Consider the following 19,256-nt stretch of genomic DNA (forward strand, 5'->3'; position numbering starts at 1 on the left):
TATTTGGAACTATGACGAAACGAATCTAAGTGACGATCCGGGTCGTAAAAGAGTTCTGACCAAACGCGGGACCAAATGTATAGAGAGGGTCTTAAATACTAGCAAATTTGCGGAGTCCATTATGTTTTGCGGTAACGCTGCTGGCGACGTGCTTCCTCCCTACGTTGTATATAAATCAGACAAGCTATGGCCAACCTAAATAGAGAATCGTCCAGATAATCTGTCGCGATATGACAGATCCAAGAGCGGTTGGTTTGATTCGTTGTGTTTTAAAGACTGATTTATTTCTCTGGTTCTGCCCAAATTAAAAAAAGATTCCTGGGAAAAAAGTAATTATAGGCGACAACTTATCCTCCCATATTTCACCCACAGTTATTCAGAATTGCGAACGAGAAAATATCTCATTTTTGTGTCTTCCTGCCAACTCCACCCACTTAACGCAACCACTAGACGTAGCCTATTTTCATCCCATGAAGGTAGCTTGATGGAAAATTCTACTCGATTTCAAGACTCACAACATCAATACTGGCTCCATCCCCAAAAGCATTTTTCCTCAACTCCTTAAAAAGCTAGTGGAGGCTGTTAGTAAACAGGGTGGAAAAAATCTTGAAAACGGCTACCGAAAATGCGGAATTTTCCCACTCGACAAACAACAAGTGTTAGAGAGAATTCCAAGTAACAACAGAAATCAGTAGAATCCCGTCAAAATAGCAGCGAGGGTAAGTGATGTGGTTATTAATTTTTTGAAAAAAAAATAGAGGAATAAACTCGGAACCACAACAAACACGCAGACGGAAAATTGAGGTAACTGCTGGGAAAAGTAGCAGCTCGGATGAGCTTCAAAATCGCAAGATAGCAGAAAGCCTTAATAAAACTGAAAAAACTAAAAAAAAAATGGTCACTAAGAAAACACAATCGAAGAAAGCAGAAACAAATGAAAATAAAAATAAAAAAAAGGAAAAAACAAACACAAATAACAATAAGAAAAATAACATACAGACACTGAATTCTAGGGAAAATATAGATGAGATGACCTTGGAGGCCGCTGAAGAAGAAATTGATAATTTTCTTGCAGAAATAGATAATATGCCTGAACCGATTGAAGTTGTAAATGCTAATGAGCCTGGAACCACCGGCTTATCGAAAATCGAAAAAAAGAAGAAAACAAAAATATGAATCGATTCAGACACAAGTATTTCTAGTTCCAGTTTAGTTTACATGGATAATTCGTCAGAAAATGAAGAATTTTTTTCTATCGGTGACTACGTAATTGTTACCGAACCCAATTCTCTAGATTCTTTTCCTGACAAATTTAATGGGTATGCCAAGGACATTCGGTTTGGCTGGGTTTTAGAAATGGTTCATGTTAAAAAAAATATTTGGAAGTGGCCTGAACAGCCCTTACGAAATTCCTACCATGTGGCATATTTTGATGTCTGTGGAGATCCATCTATCATAGACCGGGATAATTTCATGTTTAAAACTTTGTTTAAATAAAGAAATTTGTTGGCTTTCATATTTTTTTGCCATAATTATGTTTTACCAAACATACCTTCTCTGAAAATCTAAAAAATCAAATTATATTTTTTAAATGAGTCAAATATATCCATCCGAATGGGTGTCTTTGCCCCAGTCTTTGAAATAAATCTAAATAAGCACAAAATATAGTATGGAACAAAGTAACCCGATCCTTGAGGGTGACATTGCACACCCACTTTTTTTTTTTTTGAAATAGGACCTAGTTACATACTGTTGGGTAGATATTTCAATTAAATACATTAAGACTCAAATAAAACTAATAAAAATTTTGCATTTTTTGTGATATTATATTAAAAAAAAATTTAAAAACAAACTTTAAAACTGGGTCAAAGTCATTCGACTTTACGGTAGTTTTTTTAATAGACTGAATAAAATCTTGATAGTATCAAAGGCATTTCAAAAATTTAAATATTTTGCAAAATTCTGTACCAATTTTATTAATTTTTATTTAAATTGCAAACTCATGAATTTCTTTACTAAAAAGGCCATTACAAAGTCCCTTGTAAATATAACTATTTTTAAGCAATTGAGTAATCTTTCAATGGACTGGAAAAAATGTTGATAGTGTCAGAGGCTTTACAGAAACCTAACTATTTTGAAGACTCCTGTAGCGATTTACTTTTATTTTATATCAAAACTGATCAGTTGCTTCTCCAAAAAGGTCATTAAAGTCGAAATTATACCCATTTGTAATGACGTCATTTTTGTTTATCTTTGTTTAGCATATTCCAAACAGCGGCGACAACAAACTTTTGAAAAAAATTGGTGTCTGATGATTATTCATCTTTTATATACTAGGTTATGTGAAATATCGGTTACTGTCAATCAAAAATATTGGTTTGTCAACTTGTTCTTGAAAGTTATTTTGAAAAGTGCTAGATAATGCCTAAAAAAAGATATAATAGGTATAATGAACAATCGCAGCCGATGATTTTAAATATATTGGCTTTTTTTCAACTGGAAAAGGAACAAGGCCGAAACGGAATTGCACTTTAAATTGAGAATGTGATACAGCGAGCAACAAATTGAGTACAACAATGATCGCAAATATAAAGAAGAATGGGATAAAATCAGATCAGGATTACGCAGCCCGTATATCTTCAGTCTTTCTATCAAAAGACAGCAAAAACCAAAGTTACACCATATTTGAAACATAGAATTCGGGACACAATTTATTCTATGTACGCCAGAAAAGAATATGTAATATTGGCAACAATAAGAGAAAAGTTCAGGGAAGAAATTGAATATTTTGAGTTTTCCATTGACTCCTTAAGAAGATGGATCAATAGTATAGGCTTCAAGTGGAAAAAATCAAACAACAGAAAATATTTGATGGACTTGCCAAATATTGTTCATAAAAAAATCAATTTTTTAAGGGAGTATATCAAAAATAGAAATGTAGGTCCGGACGGTATTACTCCAGTTTTCATTGACGAGACGTGGATTTTTAGCAAGGGATCATTTCGTAGTAGCTGGCAAGATGACACCAAGCACACGGATTCAAGGAAAAACAGTGAAGGTAAAAATTATCAGGTTATCTTTTTAGATTTTTTTTTTGAATAAAAACTATTGCCCTTGTAAGGGCCCTCTAACTTGATAATTTCATATGATTTCTCTCTAAGACAATATGAGGGAATTTAACTCCATACACTACTCGTATGTGCATGGAACATTACTTATTAATTATATTAAATTTATGTTCTGGAAGAATGATTTCTAAAAGAAGAGAATTTAATTATCTTTTATTTTTAAGGTCATCGTTATATCGTGGTCCACGCCGGAACCAAAGATGGCTTTATCAAGGGTGCAAATTTAATATTTAAGAGTGGATTAAAGACGGGAGATTATCATGACAATATGAACAGGAAAAACTTCGAAAACTGGTTTAAAACTCAGCTGGTTCCAAATCTTCCCCCAAAGTCATTTATAATCATGGACAATGCAAGTTACCATTCTGGTTTATTAGAAGAAATCCCGAGAAAATCTTGGACAAAGCAGAGACTGACCGAATGGTTGAAGAAAAAGAATATTGTCTTTCCAGAAAAAGCCATGAAAGATAAAATATGGAGTATTGCACGCAGAAACTGCCCTAGTGAAAAAGTACTTCCTTGATGAATATGTTAAACCTTTAGGACACAAAATTTTGCGACTGCCACCATATCATTGCCAGTTTAATGCAATTGAAATGGTATGGTCGGAATGTAAACGAAAATATGATCAATATATTTCCAATTTTAAGGGATCACCTTCAGAAGTTCTGACTACATGGGAAAGGGTAATAAACGAAATTTCTATAGATCATTGGCAAAAATATGTTTTTCATACAGAAAAGGTAATTGAAAAGGCTTGGAAGGCAAAAAGAACAAGTGTGTGATGCCTATGACATTCTGCCACTTGTGATTACGACTGACGAAGACGAAGATGACGAAGACAATATCTCTGATTTCAGTTCTGACTCTGACAATACTGACGAGATTGATTAAGCTTTTTTTGTTCTAGCAAATTTTATTTTATGATCGTCGTTTAAGTATTCAATCATATCGTTGCAATTTCATTAACTTGGTAATGCAATATGGCGTGTTTCAAATGGTATTTTCATTTTAATGTGTTAACATATTCCTTCAAGCAGCATTTTTTTTTCATGAACAAGTAAATTAAATTGTCAGTATTTAAATGTTTCCCAGTGAGTTAAAATAATTTTATACCATTATTTACAATTTTTGTAAGCTCGGTTTTGTTACGTCTACTGCTCGTGCCGAATTCTACTTTTCAAATATGTTGTAGATTTGGTTTTTGCGGTCTTTTGCTTGGAAAATATATGAGCAGCGTAATCCTGATCTGACTTTATCCCATTCTTCTTTATATTTGCGATCGTTGTTGTGCTCAATTTTGTTGCATCTGCGGCTCGCTCTATCACAGTCTCAATTTGAAGTGCAATTCCGTTTCGGACTTGTTGTTCATGTCCCATTATTTATGATTAATTATAATAATATTTGTTAATTGTTAAGTTTGTTAATAATACAATAAATACTACAAGATTTTTTAAAATTTTTTGGGAATGAAAGTATATACACGAATATCAAAATATAATAATATGCTGCTAAAATAAATCATTTGTTAATTTCTGAACGTATAAAAATACATAGCAGACTATTAATTTCTGAAGGCGATGGTAAAGTTTCTAACCTAATATTGATTGGCAAAAATATCTACGCCATACGTTTTTTCTCACCTGGATGACGTAACTACAAATGGGTATAATTTCGTTAATTAGTATAAAACTTTACAAGTTTTCTTGTAAATATAAATATTGTTAAGTTATTCAGTAGTCTTCTAGTGATCTGAAAAAAATCGTGATACGGTCAAAGCCTTTACAAAAATCTGCATATTTTGAAAAATCATATAACTATTTTATTGATTTCAGTTTTATTTGAGAATTGAGAAGTTTTACTAAAAGAGTCATTACAAGTTTCCTTGTAAATAAAACCATTTTAGAATGATTGAGGAGTTTTTCAATAGACTGGAAAAAATCTTGATACTGTCAGAGACTTTCGAAAAATCTAAATATTTTGAAAACTCATCTAAGGGTTTTGAAGAGCATTGATTTTACTTTTAATTCTTATCAGTTTCTTTACCAAAAAGGTACATTACAAGTTTTCTTATTAATATAAGCTTTATGGAGTTATTGAGCCGTAAACTGAAAAAAAATTTGATAGTATCAAAGGCTTTATAAAAGTCTTAATATTTTGAAAACTTATTTAATGATTTTATTGATTTTAGATTTATTTCAAAACTGATTATCTTAAGTATCTTTACTAAAAAAGTCATTACAAATTTCCTTGTAAATAAAACCGTTTTCAAGTTATTGACTAGTTTCTCAATGGAATGAAAAATTCTTGATACTATCAAAGGTTTTACAAAAATCTGAATATTTTGAAAACTCATATAACGATTTTATTGATTGTAATTTTCTTAGAAAGCTGATGAGTTTCTTTACTAAAAAGGTCACTACAAGTTTCCTTGTAAATACAACTATTTTCATGTTATTCAGTAGTTTTTCAATGAACCCAAAAAAATAGTAATAGTGTTAAAGCCTATACAAAAATATGAATCTTGAAAATGTCTTCACCGATTTTACTGATTTTTGTTTAATTTAAAAACTAATAGATTTTTTTACCAAAATAATTATTCCAAGCTTCCTTATAAATAAAACCATTTTGGAGTTATTGAGTCGTTTTTTAATAAACTGAATAAAATCTTGATAGTATCAAAGACATTTCAAAAATCTAAATATTTTGAAAACTCATGTAACGATCTTAGATTTGAAAATTGATTAAAAAAGTCATTACAAATTTCCTGGTAAAAATACAATTTTGAAATTATTGAGTAGTTTTTCAATGGACTGAAAAAAATTGTGATATTATCAATGGGTTTTCAAAAAACTAAATATTTTGAAAAATTCATTTAACGATTTTATCGATTTTAGTTTTATTTGAAAACTGATGAGTTTCTTTACTAAAAGGGTTATTCCAAGTTTTCTTGTACACATAACTTTTTTTAAGTTATTGAGTAGTCTTTCAATGAACTGAAAAGAATCTTGATACGGACAAAGTCTTAACAAAAATCTAAATTTTTTGAAAACTGATGTAACGATTTTATTGATTTTAATTTTATTTGAAAACTAATGAGTTTCTTTACCAAAAAGGCAATTACAGAGTTATTGAAAAATATAATTATTTTAAGTTACTAATAGTCTTTCAACGAGCTGAAAAAAAAAATCTTGATAGTGACAAAGGGTTTACAACAATCCAAATATTTTGAATATTCCTATACCGATTTTATTAATTTTTATTTTACTTCAAAACTGAGGAGTTTCTTTTCCAAAAATATAAATAGTTAACTACATTTTAAAGTTATTGGGTTGTTTGTCAATGGACTAAAAAAAATCTTGATATTGTCAAAGCTTTTACAAAAATCCAATTATTTTTAGAACTCTTAAAGTATATAAAGTGAAACCTCCAACAGACGGACAACTCCCTTGAGCGGAAATTTTTTTTGGTCCCATTGAAAATACACTAAATTCCCATATGCTTTAACGGACACTCTTTCGGGCGGACGCGGATACCTAAAAGTGGTCCGAAGAACCGCTAAACCTTCTCTTGAGCGGACACAGAAAAAATTTAAAGACGCAATCGGGGGTTGCATTGGCGCCAGAGCCTGAGTTTTCCCCGATACGACGGTACTCCCCGCATGACGCCGGTTTGTCGGGATGTTTTTGTATTTTGACTGTTTTGTTAATGCATTTGGCTTTAGTTTATTGTCGTATCTTCTAGCGCTATTAGCGTAACAACCGATATGTCGTCGAAACGTAAAGTGCTAACTCTTAAAGAAAAAGTTGACGTAATTGAGATTTTTAATAAAGACAAACTAAGCATACGCGACTTAGCAAAACGGTTTGGAATAGGAAAAACACAGGCAGCTGAGATTATTAAAAATAAGGATGTTTTATTAAGTAAGTTCCACTCAAATATAAATGTGAATGAAAAAAGAAGCTTCCTAAGAGAAGAGGGCAGAAATATTGACAGACAGTGCTATGAGTGGTTCATTAGAGCTCGAAGCAAAAATATTCCATTATCAGGTAACACACTTCAATTATTACACATATTACTGTATATTTTACATATGCCTATTATAATTTTAGATACAATTGTTAAAACGAAAGCCAAAGAAATCGCTAATGGTTTGGGGTATAGAACTTTCAGTGCATCAGAAGGTTGGCTGCAAAAGTTTCGTACCCGGCACAACATTGCTTTGAGAACTATCAGTGGGGAGGCCGCAAGTGTAAACTCTGCCGATGTCACGACATTTTGGGAGAAAGTACCATCTATAATTGAGGAGCTTGCGTTAAAAGCGGCTATATCCATTTTAAAAAAATGTTCAGAAATCGAAAAAAACTTTTCATCGGTTCACCTTAATACATAGAGATGGGGAAAAAAGTTTATTTGGAATGTTTCAGGGAAGTTGTTTAATGCAATTAAAACAAATTAAATGTAATTTTTTTGAAAAAAAAATGACATTTAATTTGGATATAGCCGGTTTTGATGGCAAAGCGCTAAAAAATCTTATTAAAAAAAATGTAAATGCAAGAAATCATTATTTTTAATTTTTAAACTGAAACAAAAAAAACATTTAATTTTTTGTAAAAATACAACACAGATAAGAAAATAAAAAAAACAGAAAAAACAGAATATTTAAATGTGAAGAGCAGCTTCTTCATCTAAACAGTCACATGGCTGATCCTGTTCACCCTCATCTTCTTCCATGTCGTGTGTTTCTATATCTGGATTACCAGATACGAGTAAATCTTTATACCATTTTAGGTCTGCTCGTAACATCCAATTTTCACCAAAGAGCTCTTTCAAAAGCTTCTTAATAGTGGGTTTCTTTTTATCTGGCAAACAGTTTCTGTGCTCTATAATATTAAGGACAAGGTGGCTATCGTCTTTTCCTTTCTTCAGAATCTGACACGGCTTATTAAAATTTGCAGGTTCAAACCGATAATAAAGATGAGTATTCACCTCAATCTTAAGATTATTTTGATTTTTGCTGCTTTTTGTAATAAAAATTCTTTTTGTTTCAGAAATGCCTTTAATTTTATTGTACACTTTCTCTAGTTCCTTTACATTATAAATTTTCGAGTCGGTCCCTAAAATTTTCACCTGCTCGACTTCTGAATAAAATTTAATATACTCCTCTTTGGAAATTATCTCCGGATTTTTCCTAAGCAACTTCTCCACTCTCCCAAAACAACGATCAGCAGCCATGAAGCTGTGTCCACGGACTGGAAAAGTGATCGAGATTTCGGACAGATCTTTTGGAGACTTATTTTTCAGCCAATACATTAGTGCATGAACTATGTAGGCATTTTTATTTTGGCCTGCACAACCATCACAGAAAAGTCTTATTTTTCTAATTCCATTGTAGTCAAGTGAATCTAGATGGTAAAGAAGTGCTGAGGCAATTTCTGTTGAGCCACGCACAGCATAATCTTCGGTCCATACATAGAATGTTGGGTTTTGCGAAGATAGCTCGACACAACAAAAAGCGTATAAACTTATTTGATGTGAGTAAAAGGCATCGCTAATAGCCGTCCGAGGAAGAGGCTGTACCTGTTGAAGGTCAAAGCAGAAACTCAAACTATTTTCTGGGGCCTCTTTAGCTAGCTCATAGAAGGTAGCAGCACATTTTCTATGTACGCGGTATTCCACTAGCAGCTGATTTCTAATTTCAGCTTTTGTCTCAAATTTGTACTGCTGTTTTAGTCGCGTACATTTACTACACACATCCGAGGCGGGTGATGAAAACCCAATATTAAAATCGTGTATAAAAATTTTGCGGAACATAAAATATGATACTCGAGTTTGTGGGTATTCCTAATTAAACATTCTCCATAACTTGGCAATTGACAGGCTTGCAGACAAGTAAATTCTTTTAGACTTTTTCCTTTTGTAATGACTTTCGCGCCCTTTTAATCTCTTGAGAAAACGGCGAACACATTCTTTTTTTTCTTCACTTTTTTGGGATTTCCGATCCCCACCCCTGTTTTCGTTCGGCACTGCCCCTGCTAGGAGCACTTTGGCAACAGTATTAGCTCTTTGTTTGGAGTTACACTAAGATTCTTTAAGGGAACCCTATTAACATCAGCCGATCTCTTGGTTGGTTTTGATCGAATCTGCATAAAATGTCTGCCTTAAAGTCTAAATGTGCCGTTTTTTAACTGTAGCACATTGAAATTATTTGCCATTATGTTGACAAAGTCGATTGAATCTCATGAGTGCTGGGTCGGGGTCACCATATCTGTAAAATGCAAAAAACGTATTGCACTACTGCGAAAAAAGGCCATATTATTAACGAGAAAACCACTATAACACTGCTAAACACAACTTTTGGCCCCTTTGTCAGTCAGTTCCGCAGTCAAACGAGCACTGGTCTCTAACGCATTTGGATGATAACTGGCGGGAATCATCAATCATCACGCATCGTATATCGCGAAACAATCGGGGCAAATTTACGCGATCGTCAGTATTCCTAGATATGGTCTACAGTCGTGGCAGATGTATTATATTGTCGTATTTTTAAATTAAAGCGAATTATTGGATATATCCACTTTTGATCGCAAAAAGTGGATATAGCCAGTTTTGATGCAAAAGGCCAACTTTGCATGCGATTTTAAAATAGAAATAGCCCGTTTTGAACGCAAATGATCATGCCAAATCATAGATCTTATAGAACTTAGCCGAAAATCTCGAAGAAAGCATATTGGCAAAAAAATGGATATAGCCGGTTTTGAACGCAAGCTCCTCAATTAAGAACTATGCTCCCAAAAATATCTATAATGCTGATGAGACTGGGCTATTTTTCCGAGCAGTGCCAAACAGGACTCTACATTTGAAGCGAGAAAGATGTATTGGAGGTAAATTTTCAAAAGAGAGACTGACTATACTTTTTTGTGTAAATATGGAGGGACAAAAAGAAAAACCTCTAGTGATCGGAAAAACGGCCAAACCAAGAGCATTTAAAAATATTAATGTGAAAGAATTGCCAGTTACTAATAGGTGGAATAAAAAAGCTTGGATGACCGGTGAACTAATGGCCGAATGGTTAAATTAATTTGATAAAAAAATGATGCGTGAAAAACGAGAAATTTTATTATTTCTCGACAATGCATATTGTCGCCCAAAGGATATAAGATTGAAAAATATGAAATTGATTATTTTGCCTCCAAACTGCATTTCTATTGTACAGCCTTTAGATCAGGGCATCAAGGCATAAAAAACTTTTATTAGCCATAAATATTGCTGAATCAGCCCAAGAATTAGCCAGAAAAATACACGTCCTAGGTGCAATTTACTTTATAAACATTGCATGGGATCGAGTGACAAAGAAAACGGTTCAAAATTGCTTTATTAAGTCTGGCATTACACACTCTAATAGTTCAGAAAATAGAGCAGAAATCTGGGAAAATGAAGACGACATTCCATTGTCACTTTTAGCTCAAATTTTGAGGAATAAGGATAATTTTGGAATGATAAACAATAATGATATCAACGAATTTTTTAATGTAGACAATTATTTAATATTGGAGCAAATTGATGACCTTCCTCTGGAGGTTTCGAATCAAGAGTAAGTAGTGGTATCATCCGATGAGTCAGAAGAGGAACATGTTGAGGAAGAAGAGGAATTGACTACCTATCAACAGGCTTTTAATATGACGCAACAGTTAAAACGCTTCACTCAGGCTAAGGGTGACCTATCTGCTCTAGATTTACTATCCATGCTTGATCTTCATTTCCAAGATACTTTGCTCAACAAAAAAAATCGACAAACGTCTTTATTAGAACATTTTAAACATAAACAATGATCTTAATTTGTACATGTATTAAATATTTACATATTATTTCTTACAAAAATCTTTATATGTATGTATGTACTAGTTTTGTTTATTTTCGGTTTGTTATTTCATAAGTTTTTGTTTAAGTTTATTTTTTTGCATAATTATAATTATTTTGTAACCCTAATTATATACTTATTGTCATTAAATAATTAATATTAAACTTGTTTAAAAAAATAACATGCTGTTTAATTTTGCTTCTGTGAGGCCTTTTTCCCTTGGACGGACACCTCCGTTGAGCGGACACTTTTTTAAAGGTCCCATGAGTGTCCGCTCAAGAGAGGTTTCACTGTATCTGTATATTTACGTGTTTTCAAAATATCACCAATTTTGCTCATAGGCTAAGAAAAAAAAAGTTTTACTATGTCGAGGTTGAAATTCGAACCCAAGGTGTCACGACTGTACTGCAGGAATGTTGATTAATTTTTAGTTTTTTTTCTTGTTATAGAAAACCCAAAAATCTGAGAGAAAATTGTTTTAGACAAAACTTATGTAGAATAAACCGGGGTATCCAATAGTGTCAAAAACAAAATCATATCTATGATAGAACTCCAGAAAATGGCAAAAAAACAAAAATGACAAAAGTGATTTGGCACATTTCCTTAACAAGAAAATTTAACATTTTTATGTGCGTAAACTACAAAACTTTTGATTTCCCGTCAGAGTCCCTTATAAATTAAAAAAAAAAACAACAAGCGAGTTATTCAACTTCAACATAACAATCAACGGAAATTTATTAGCATTCATTGTAATTACAAGTGACTAATCACTTCGGAAACTTCAGAGCCACCCAGTATATACATATCCAAACATTAGGAAGACCTCATTTACCAAAAGGGCCTGTACGTACTTTGACCAGCGGTAGCCAAATAGCTTTTAGCTAACTATAAAATGAACGAACTAATGGCTCATGAATAATTTTCCTTCTTAGGCCACTTTTTTTCCCCATTTTTCCGTAAATTTCGGTTTGAATATATGAAGGAAACACAACAACAACCACGTGAGGAAGAAAAGAATTAAACGATTGAGCTCGTCCGTTACCAAGTACACGGTGTTGCCGCATAACGTTAGAAGAGTAGAATTTGAGTTACCTGGAATGGTATGTTTTAAAGCAACTTAACCTGGATTTACCCTGAATAAGGTAAATATTACAAACCTAATTTGACTTTCCTAAAAAGCGAGCTCACTTCCATGTTTTTATTTTTGCTCAATTCCTCTTTAATTTTCTTCATTCTCTCCATGGTGCATTCGTTCTCATAACTGGTATTGTCCAACCTCATAGACCTCAGAGATCTACTTTGCTGCATATTGTCCACCAACATCTGAATCTTCTCGTCATGTTTCGTCACATTTATGGCCTTAATTTTCTTCTTTTTTATCCCATCACCACCTTTTAAGACTCTTATTTCAACTTCACCGTCATCGTGTATTTTAATCTTGCTCGGGTTATTCTTCGTTCTCTTTTTATCAGTTTTGGACCTGCTGAACTTCAGGGGCTCCACGCAGAGGAGGTCGCTGAAACTTTTCAGATTCATGTTCTTCTTCGGGAGGAGTTTCACTACTGGAGGTTTTGAAGGTTTCGATGTGGAGCTGGCCATCATGCGCATGGGCATTACTGAGGAGGTACCACCTAGTTTCATATTGTACTCTTCCGGATTGGTTGCTATCTTACATAACCTAGATAAGGGGTTTATTTATTGGATCGCTTCAAGAACATTCACTGGTTGATAAGATATCTGGTTGGACTGGTTGATATATACAGGATGTTTCGGGAGGAAAGAGAAATATTTTGGGAACATGTTCAGAAGGTCAAAATATGATAAATTATTAACCCGTATGTTTTAATTCGATTCTCAACCGTTTCTGAAATAGTCGGTTTTAAAGTTTTTTGTATTTTAAAAGCAACACAAACAAATACTAGTAAATACAAAATTCCACTAATTTAAATTTTTTTCGAAAATACCCCCACCAACTTCTAGGCAAGTTGCCGCACGTTTAATTGGTTGGGGATTGTTTTTAATAAAATTTGAAGCATTCAAAATTTGGGGTCTGGTAAAGTTAAAGGGACGTCTAAAAACCGATTTTTTTTTTTAATTTTTACAAAGAATATCGAGTGTGGTCAAAATATTGATAAAACAGTGAGGATGTATGGAAAAAATACAAAACTTTGGAAATTATGAAGTTTTTTCTACATACGTTCAATACGTAATTATTGCCGGCTTGCACAAGGTTTTTAGCTCTTGATTTATTATATATATATATATATATATATATATTATATATATTATATATATATATATATATATATATATATATATATATATATATATATATATATATATATATATATATATATATATATATACAGGGTGGCCATTTGAAAACGAAACAGAGCCTATTTTTTTTTTCTAGTTTCGCCCACCTGAGGGCAAAGCCCTAGCGGGGGTGACAAGGGCCCCCAAAATTTTAAATGGAACGGGGGGTCGAGTGATACCTTATTTTGAAGGTATTTTTATGTGGATTATAACCCTAAAGTTTTAAATCGTTACTATTTGCCTAGTCCATACATGGGCTAATAAAAGTTACAAAAACATGTAAACATTTTTTATGAAAAAAAATCGTCACAACTGCCGCTATTGGGCTGATTCAAATCCCAGAATATTTCATGAGGTGCATACACAACATCTTGAAAAATTAAATGTTTGCGCTGGCATTTTTGGTAAACATATCGTCCTTTTTAATATATGTCCCTTTTTTTTACCTGACAATTTAACAGGAGAGATGTACCTGGAGTTATTAGAAAATACAATTCATCCAGCATTTGTGGAGATACTAGAAAATAACAACGAGTACTTGAAAAATCGTCTAGTATTTCAGCAAGATGGGGCGCCACCCCACTATGCTGCAAGGGTTCGTCAATATTTGGACCAAACGTTTCCAGGACAATGGATTGGAAGAAGAGGAGCTATTGAATGGCCTCCTCGTTCCCCGGACTTAAGCCCGTTAGATTTTTTTTTATGGGGCCATTTAAAAACTAAAATTTATGCTAGTCAGCCAACATCGCTAGACCATTTGCGACAAAGAATAATTGATGAATGTCGTCAAATCACCCCAGAAATTTTGCAAAATGTACGGGAAAGGTTTGAACAGAACCTGTATTATTGTATGGAAGTCGAAGGCCAACATTTTGAACATTTACTTGATTGATTTTATCTTTAAGCCATTTATTTAAAATTATACTTTTTAACATTTTTTTATAACTTTTATTAGCCCCTGTATCGACTAGGCAAATAGTAACGATTTCAAACTTTAGGGTTATAATCCACCTAAAAATACCTTCAAAATAAAGTATCACTCTACCCCCTGTTCCATTTAAATTTTTGGGGACCCTTGTCACCCCCGCTAGGGCTTGGCCCTCAGGGGGGCAAAACTAGCAAAAAAATCCTCGGACCCGTCAATTTTTGATTCAAGGGGGAACCATTTTTTTGCTAGTTTTGCCCCCCTGAGGGCCAAGCCCTAGCGGGGGTGACAAGTAACAATATTTGATGAATGTCGTCAAATCACCCCAGAAATTTTGCAAAATACGGGAAAGGTTTATATATATATATATATATATATATACATATATATATATATGTATATGTATATACATATATATACATATATATATATATATATATATATATATATATATATATATATATATTATATATATATATGTATATATATATATATAATACATTCGGTGTCGAACAATTAGCGGAACATCATCCTGTTACGTAAAAAATCTATTTAAACTATTCTTTTTGCCGTAGTTAATACGGCAACGCCGCCCAATTTTATTTTGATAAGCACCACCAGAGGTCGCAATGTAAAAAAGTCAGTGTGCGTCCCTCTGGCGCGACTCTCTCTGTAACCATATTATCGAGACCACAAAACCACGTTTAATTTTATATACAACCCATGTTAGAGCTGTTTTGAACCAGCAGTTTTATTTATATTAAATAATAGCTTAGCTATCGAAGTGTTTTCTTCGCCTACCAAAATACACGACCTGGCGGGCAGAGACTTTATACAATGTGTATTAAATGGTCGTCCAAAAAGCGTAAATATCCTTCTCCAGTAAGACGCTCATTTAATACAAAAGGACCAAATAACTGGTCGTTTAGCATTCTACACCACAAGTTAACACTGAATCGATGTTGAAATAAATAATCGATGTTGAAAGTTTCGTTCAAACGTGGCATGAGGATTTTCATCTGATCACCAATGTTCATTGTGTCAGTTATTAATTCCATTGCGGGTAAAATGAGCTTCATCGCTAAATAAAATGTATTTATGTAGGCCTCGATTTTGTTGGATCGATTCGCAAAATTGAACTTTTAAGCCATAATCACCCTCTTGAAGATGTTGAGCCAAACGTCCACATGATGCTAATCGAAGTTCTTTTGTAATCCGCCTCGTTTCTCTAACACCCCCTAACACCCGGGTTCTCTTCAGCCATATCCAGAACATTTTCTTCATTTTCCATATTTAGTCCCGCCTCTCGTTCAGAATTAATTCTTACGCTTGGAAATATTCCTGTTTCCTGAGCATTTACAAAAACTGTCTGAGAAACTTTTCGATTAGGAAAACGACGCGACGTCGGTATTCATCAACAGCTCGTAATGCACTACCATTACAGAAACCATACACGAATATCATGTCAGCATACTCCCTATGGGTGAATGTGTAAGGCATTACGTAATAGAAATTTGCTCTTTTCAAATTGAAACGCTCAGAACCAAACAACTTGTCAACCATACTTGTCAAAACTACCAGTCAATTAAAATAGGTATTAACAAACAATGATGAAATACCTGCAACGTGAGTTAGAAATACAGAGAACGTAATTATTCCAAAAATTTACAATAAAACCTTTAGAGTCGATTATTTCAGAAATGGTTAAGAATCGGATTAAAACGTATGAGTTAATTTATCTTATTTCGACTTTCTTAATATGTTCCCAAAATATTTCCCTTTCCTTCCGAAAAACTCTTTATAAAACATTTTCCTAAATATATGTTGAAAATAGAAGCAACTAGGATCACATTGTTGGCTGTAAGAACGAAGATTTAATATCAGACAATTCCAGGCAATTGAGGTCATAAGTTTTCAAAAGTTGGTTCTGGATATAAGAGTTTAGAATATACTGTGCATGGAACATACCAATATACAGTGCATTCACGATGAGAGGAACAAATTCATTTAAAATTCAAGTATTTGTTTTTTTTTAAATTTTTTGGATACATATATTAGTATGTTAACTTGCGCATTTTTTTTTAAATACAAAATGTCTACACAAGGTGCTAGTTCTACGATATATTCTATATACTTTTTGTATAGCATGCCTAAAGTCAATGGTTTGTCAAATATGACGTAATAGGCTAATGAAACATAGAATTAAAACATAAAAAATTATTCCAGATGTATTGCAACTAATTTTTAATTTGTTGTCCATTTGATTTAATGGGTCCTTTGTATGAAATTTTAGTTACAGGGTGTCTCAAGTAGAAACTATGACGCCAACATTATTTTTGTATGTGATTTCTTAGAAACTAAAAGTAGACCTTATTATTTTCGAACAATTTCCAATTTTAGATCCTTCTTGATAACGGTTTGTCATGCATTTGTAAACATTTTCAAAATTGAATTAAAATTTAGGGAACACGGCCGTGTAAAAAATTTTATCTAAAGGAAAACCTCCAAAAATATCTGAAGATGCTACGCTAAATGTTCTATTAGAAATGAAGAATAACCCCCATATTGTAATATCTACAATTTCCAGGAATTAAAACTTTAGTCAGAACTTTAAGGTCAGTGGCAAAAATACTTTGAGTAAATAAATATCATCCTTATAAAGTACAACTGGTAAATGAATTATTATAAGACGATTTTGACCACCGAGTGAAGTTTTGTGAGCAAATTCTTGACGCTAACAATGAAAATGGAAATTTATTTCGAAATATTATTTTTTCGAATGAGGCCACCTATATATTAAATAGACACGTTAACAGAAAAAATTGCAGATGTTGGGCAACTGAAAATCCTTATAAGAATATAGCACACAGCGCCCTCAAAAAATTAATGTGTGGGCAGGTACTGTGAAAAATTGAATCCTTTCACCCTTTTCGAAAAATTTTAAACGAACAGCGAACTTTCTACAGTTTGATCTTGTCCCTGCTTCAGTTATTTTATTCTCTAATCCACAAGAGGCTGACATACCTAGTAACGAGATATGGATTCGACAAGACGAAGCACCTCCTCACTTTGCCATTGCCGTTGGACAATTTCTTGATGCAACTTTTCCTAACGGATGGATTGGACGAAGAAGATCGATTAAGTGGCCACCAAGGTCACCAGATATAATCCCGATAGATTTTTTCTTATGAGGCTATTTGAAGTCCAAAATTTATGTGAACAGACCAAATAATGTTGATGATTTAAAGCAAGGAATTCGACAAGAAATTAGATTAATCGATCAGAAAAGTCATGGAAAATGTACAATTGGAAGCTATTTAGCGACTTCAAAATGCATTGAAGTAAATGGACAACAAATTGAACATCAGTTGCAATAAATATTGATAGAGTTTTTATTTTTTAATGTCGTATGTTTCATTAGTCTAATACGTCAAATTTGACAATCGACTTTAGGAATATGGTATGCTATACAAAAAGTATTCAGAATATATCGTAGACTAGTAAAATTCATGATATTCAGGGTGTTCCATTTATAATTTTTATTTCAAAGAACACGCAAGTGACAATGTGAATCAAAGTGCCCAGAAAATACAAGAAAAACAGCTAAATTTTAAATAAATTTATTTCATTCATCGTGAATGCACTGTAGATGGACGAATTTTTTAATGAATATGTTTCATTATATTCTCCTCAGAAGCCCAAAAAGATTTCTAGTTTATTACTTGAGCTATTGGAGAAATTGAAAACTGGATATAAACTAGAATAGTTAGATAAGTGAAGGTAGTTTAACATTGAAATACTAGAATTAGCACTGCCGTGTAACTATGGGTAGTTTGTTTGCTTGCAACTTCTCTGATGTAATGTTGCTAAATGCTTATGTAGAAATGGCAAAAAAAGACTTTATAATATTATAAAAACTTGTAAAAATAACAGACACAAAAGAATACTGCTGTTCCTTTTAATAAAATATGAAGCATTTTTTTAAATAAAATATAATAAAAAGAAGAACATACTATAAATATACCGGGCACCAGTAAACTGAATATTGTCACTGACATGAGGAAAAGTGTCAATACATCAGTGACAGTCGATATTTGAAAAATAGCCATAATTAAGTGGCATTATGCGGGAAACCATTCATGTCCATTCCGTCCATTTCAACTATTAAATGTATTGTCAATAAGTTCGAGTCCAAAGGTACTGTAATAAATAATTGTAAATGTTCAACTCAGGATATCGAAAATAGAGCCGAAGAAAGAGAAAACAGAGATCTTAATATTCTACTGAGTGTGGAGGAAAACAAGATGGTTAGTACGGGGGTTCTTGGGCAAGAGGTAAATAAACATCATACAACGGTATTGCGCACTTATGCACACAAAAAAACACAAATATTACTCGTATAAATTCGAAAAACATCAAGAGCTGCAGGAAGAAGATGAAGAGCGAAGAATGGCATTTTGTTTTAAAATAATTGAAATGATGTATTCGTGGGAATTATCGGACACCATATCATTGGACCCTTTTTTATGGACTATAACCTAACAGCTGAAACCTATTTGGACTTATATTTCAAAATCAAATTGGACCCGCCTTGGACGAAGTTGTTCAGGAAGATTAAATGATCTGGTACCAAATGGATGGCTGCCCGGCTCATAATGCCCGTATGGTTAGAGAGTGCTTGGCAAATGCTTTTAACGGCAATATTATTGGTCCACGGTACCGGATACTTTGGCAAGCCAGGTCACCTGATCTTTCATCGAATGACCTCTTTTTGTGGGGTCATTTAAAAAGTGTCATTTATAAAAGTGTAAAATTTGAAATCTAAACCAGTTCCAAAACGCTATTTCGTTAGAATGTAATAAAATTTCCCAATATCAACTTAGTAACGTTAGAAGTTAATTTTATGATCGGTTAGGATATTGTTTAGCTGTTAATGGGGGTTGTTTGAACATCTGATTAATTGATGTTTTTATGTAATTCTCTATTATTTTTAAAAAAGTTATTGTATTTGATTTTATTTTATTTT

At 32.9% G+C, this 19,256-nt stretch overlaps 2 protein-coding genes across 5 annotated transcripts in view; both read right to left on the reverse strand.

Annotated features, from left to right (window-relative positions):
* The window catches only part of LOC126733602 (uncharacterized), a 189,196-nt gene that overhangs the window by 65,030 nt on the left and 104,910 nt on the right, over window positions 1-19,256 (reverse strand). The gene's annotated exons all lie outside the window — the stretch shown is intronic.
* The window catches only part of LOC126733601 (uncharacterized), a 69,754-nt gene that overhangs the window by 30,463 nt on the left and 20,035 nt on the right, over window positions 1-19,256 (reverse strand). For 3 of the 4 annotated variants that reach the window (XR_007659784.1, XM_050436968.1, XM_050436967.1), the window contains exon 7: window positions 12,147-12,667. Coding sequence is in view for 3 of the 4 variants with exons in the window: in XM_050436968.1 (XP_050292925.1) it covers window positions 12,147-12,667 (521 nt within the window). In the remaining variant the exon portion in view is untranslated. Of the gene's footprint in view, window positions 1-11,836; window positions 12,082-12,146; window positions 12,668-19,256 lie in introns of those variants that run through there. The other variant, XM_050436969.1, reaches the window with a different exon arrangement.

The sequence above is a fragment of the Anthonomus grandis genome, chromosome 2 (genome assembly GCF_022605725.1).
Source record: "Anthonomus grandis grandis chromosome 2, icAntGran1.3, whole genome shotgun sequence".
NCBI classification, from domain to species: Eukaryota; Metazoa; Arthropoda; class Insecta; order Coleoptera; family Curculionidae; genus Anthonomus; species Anthonomus grandis.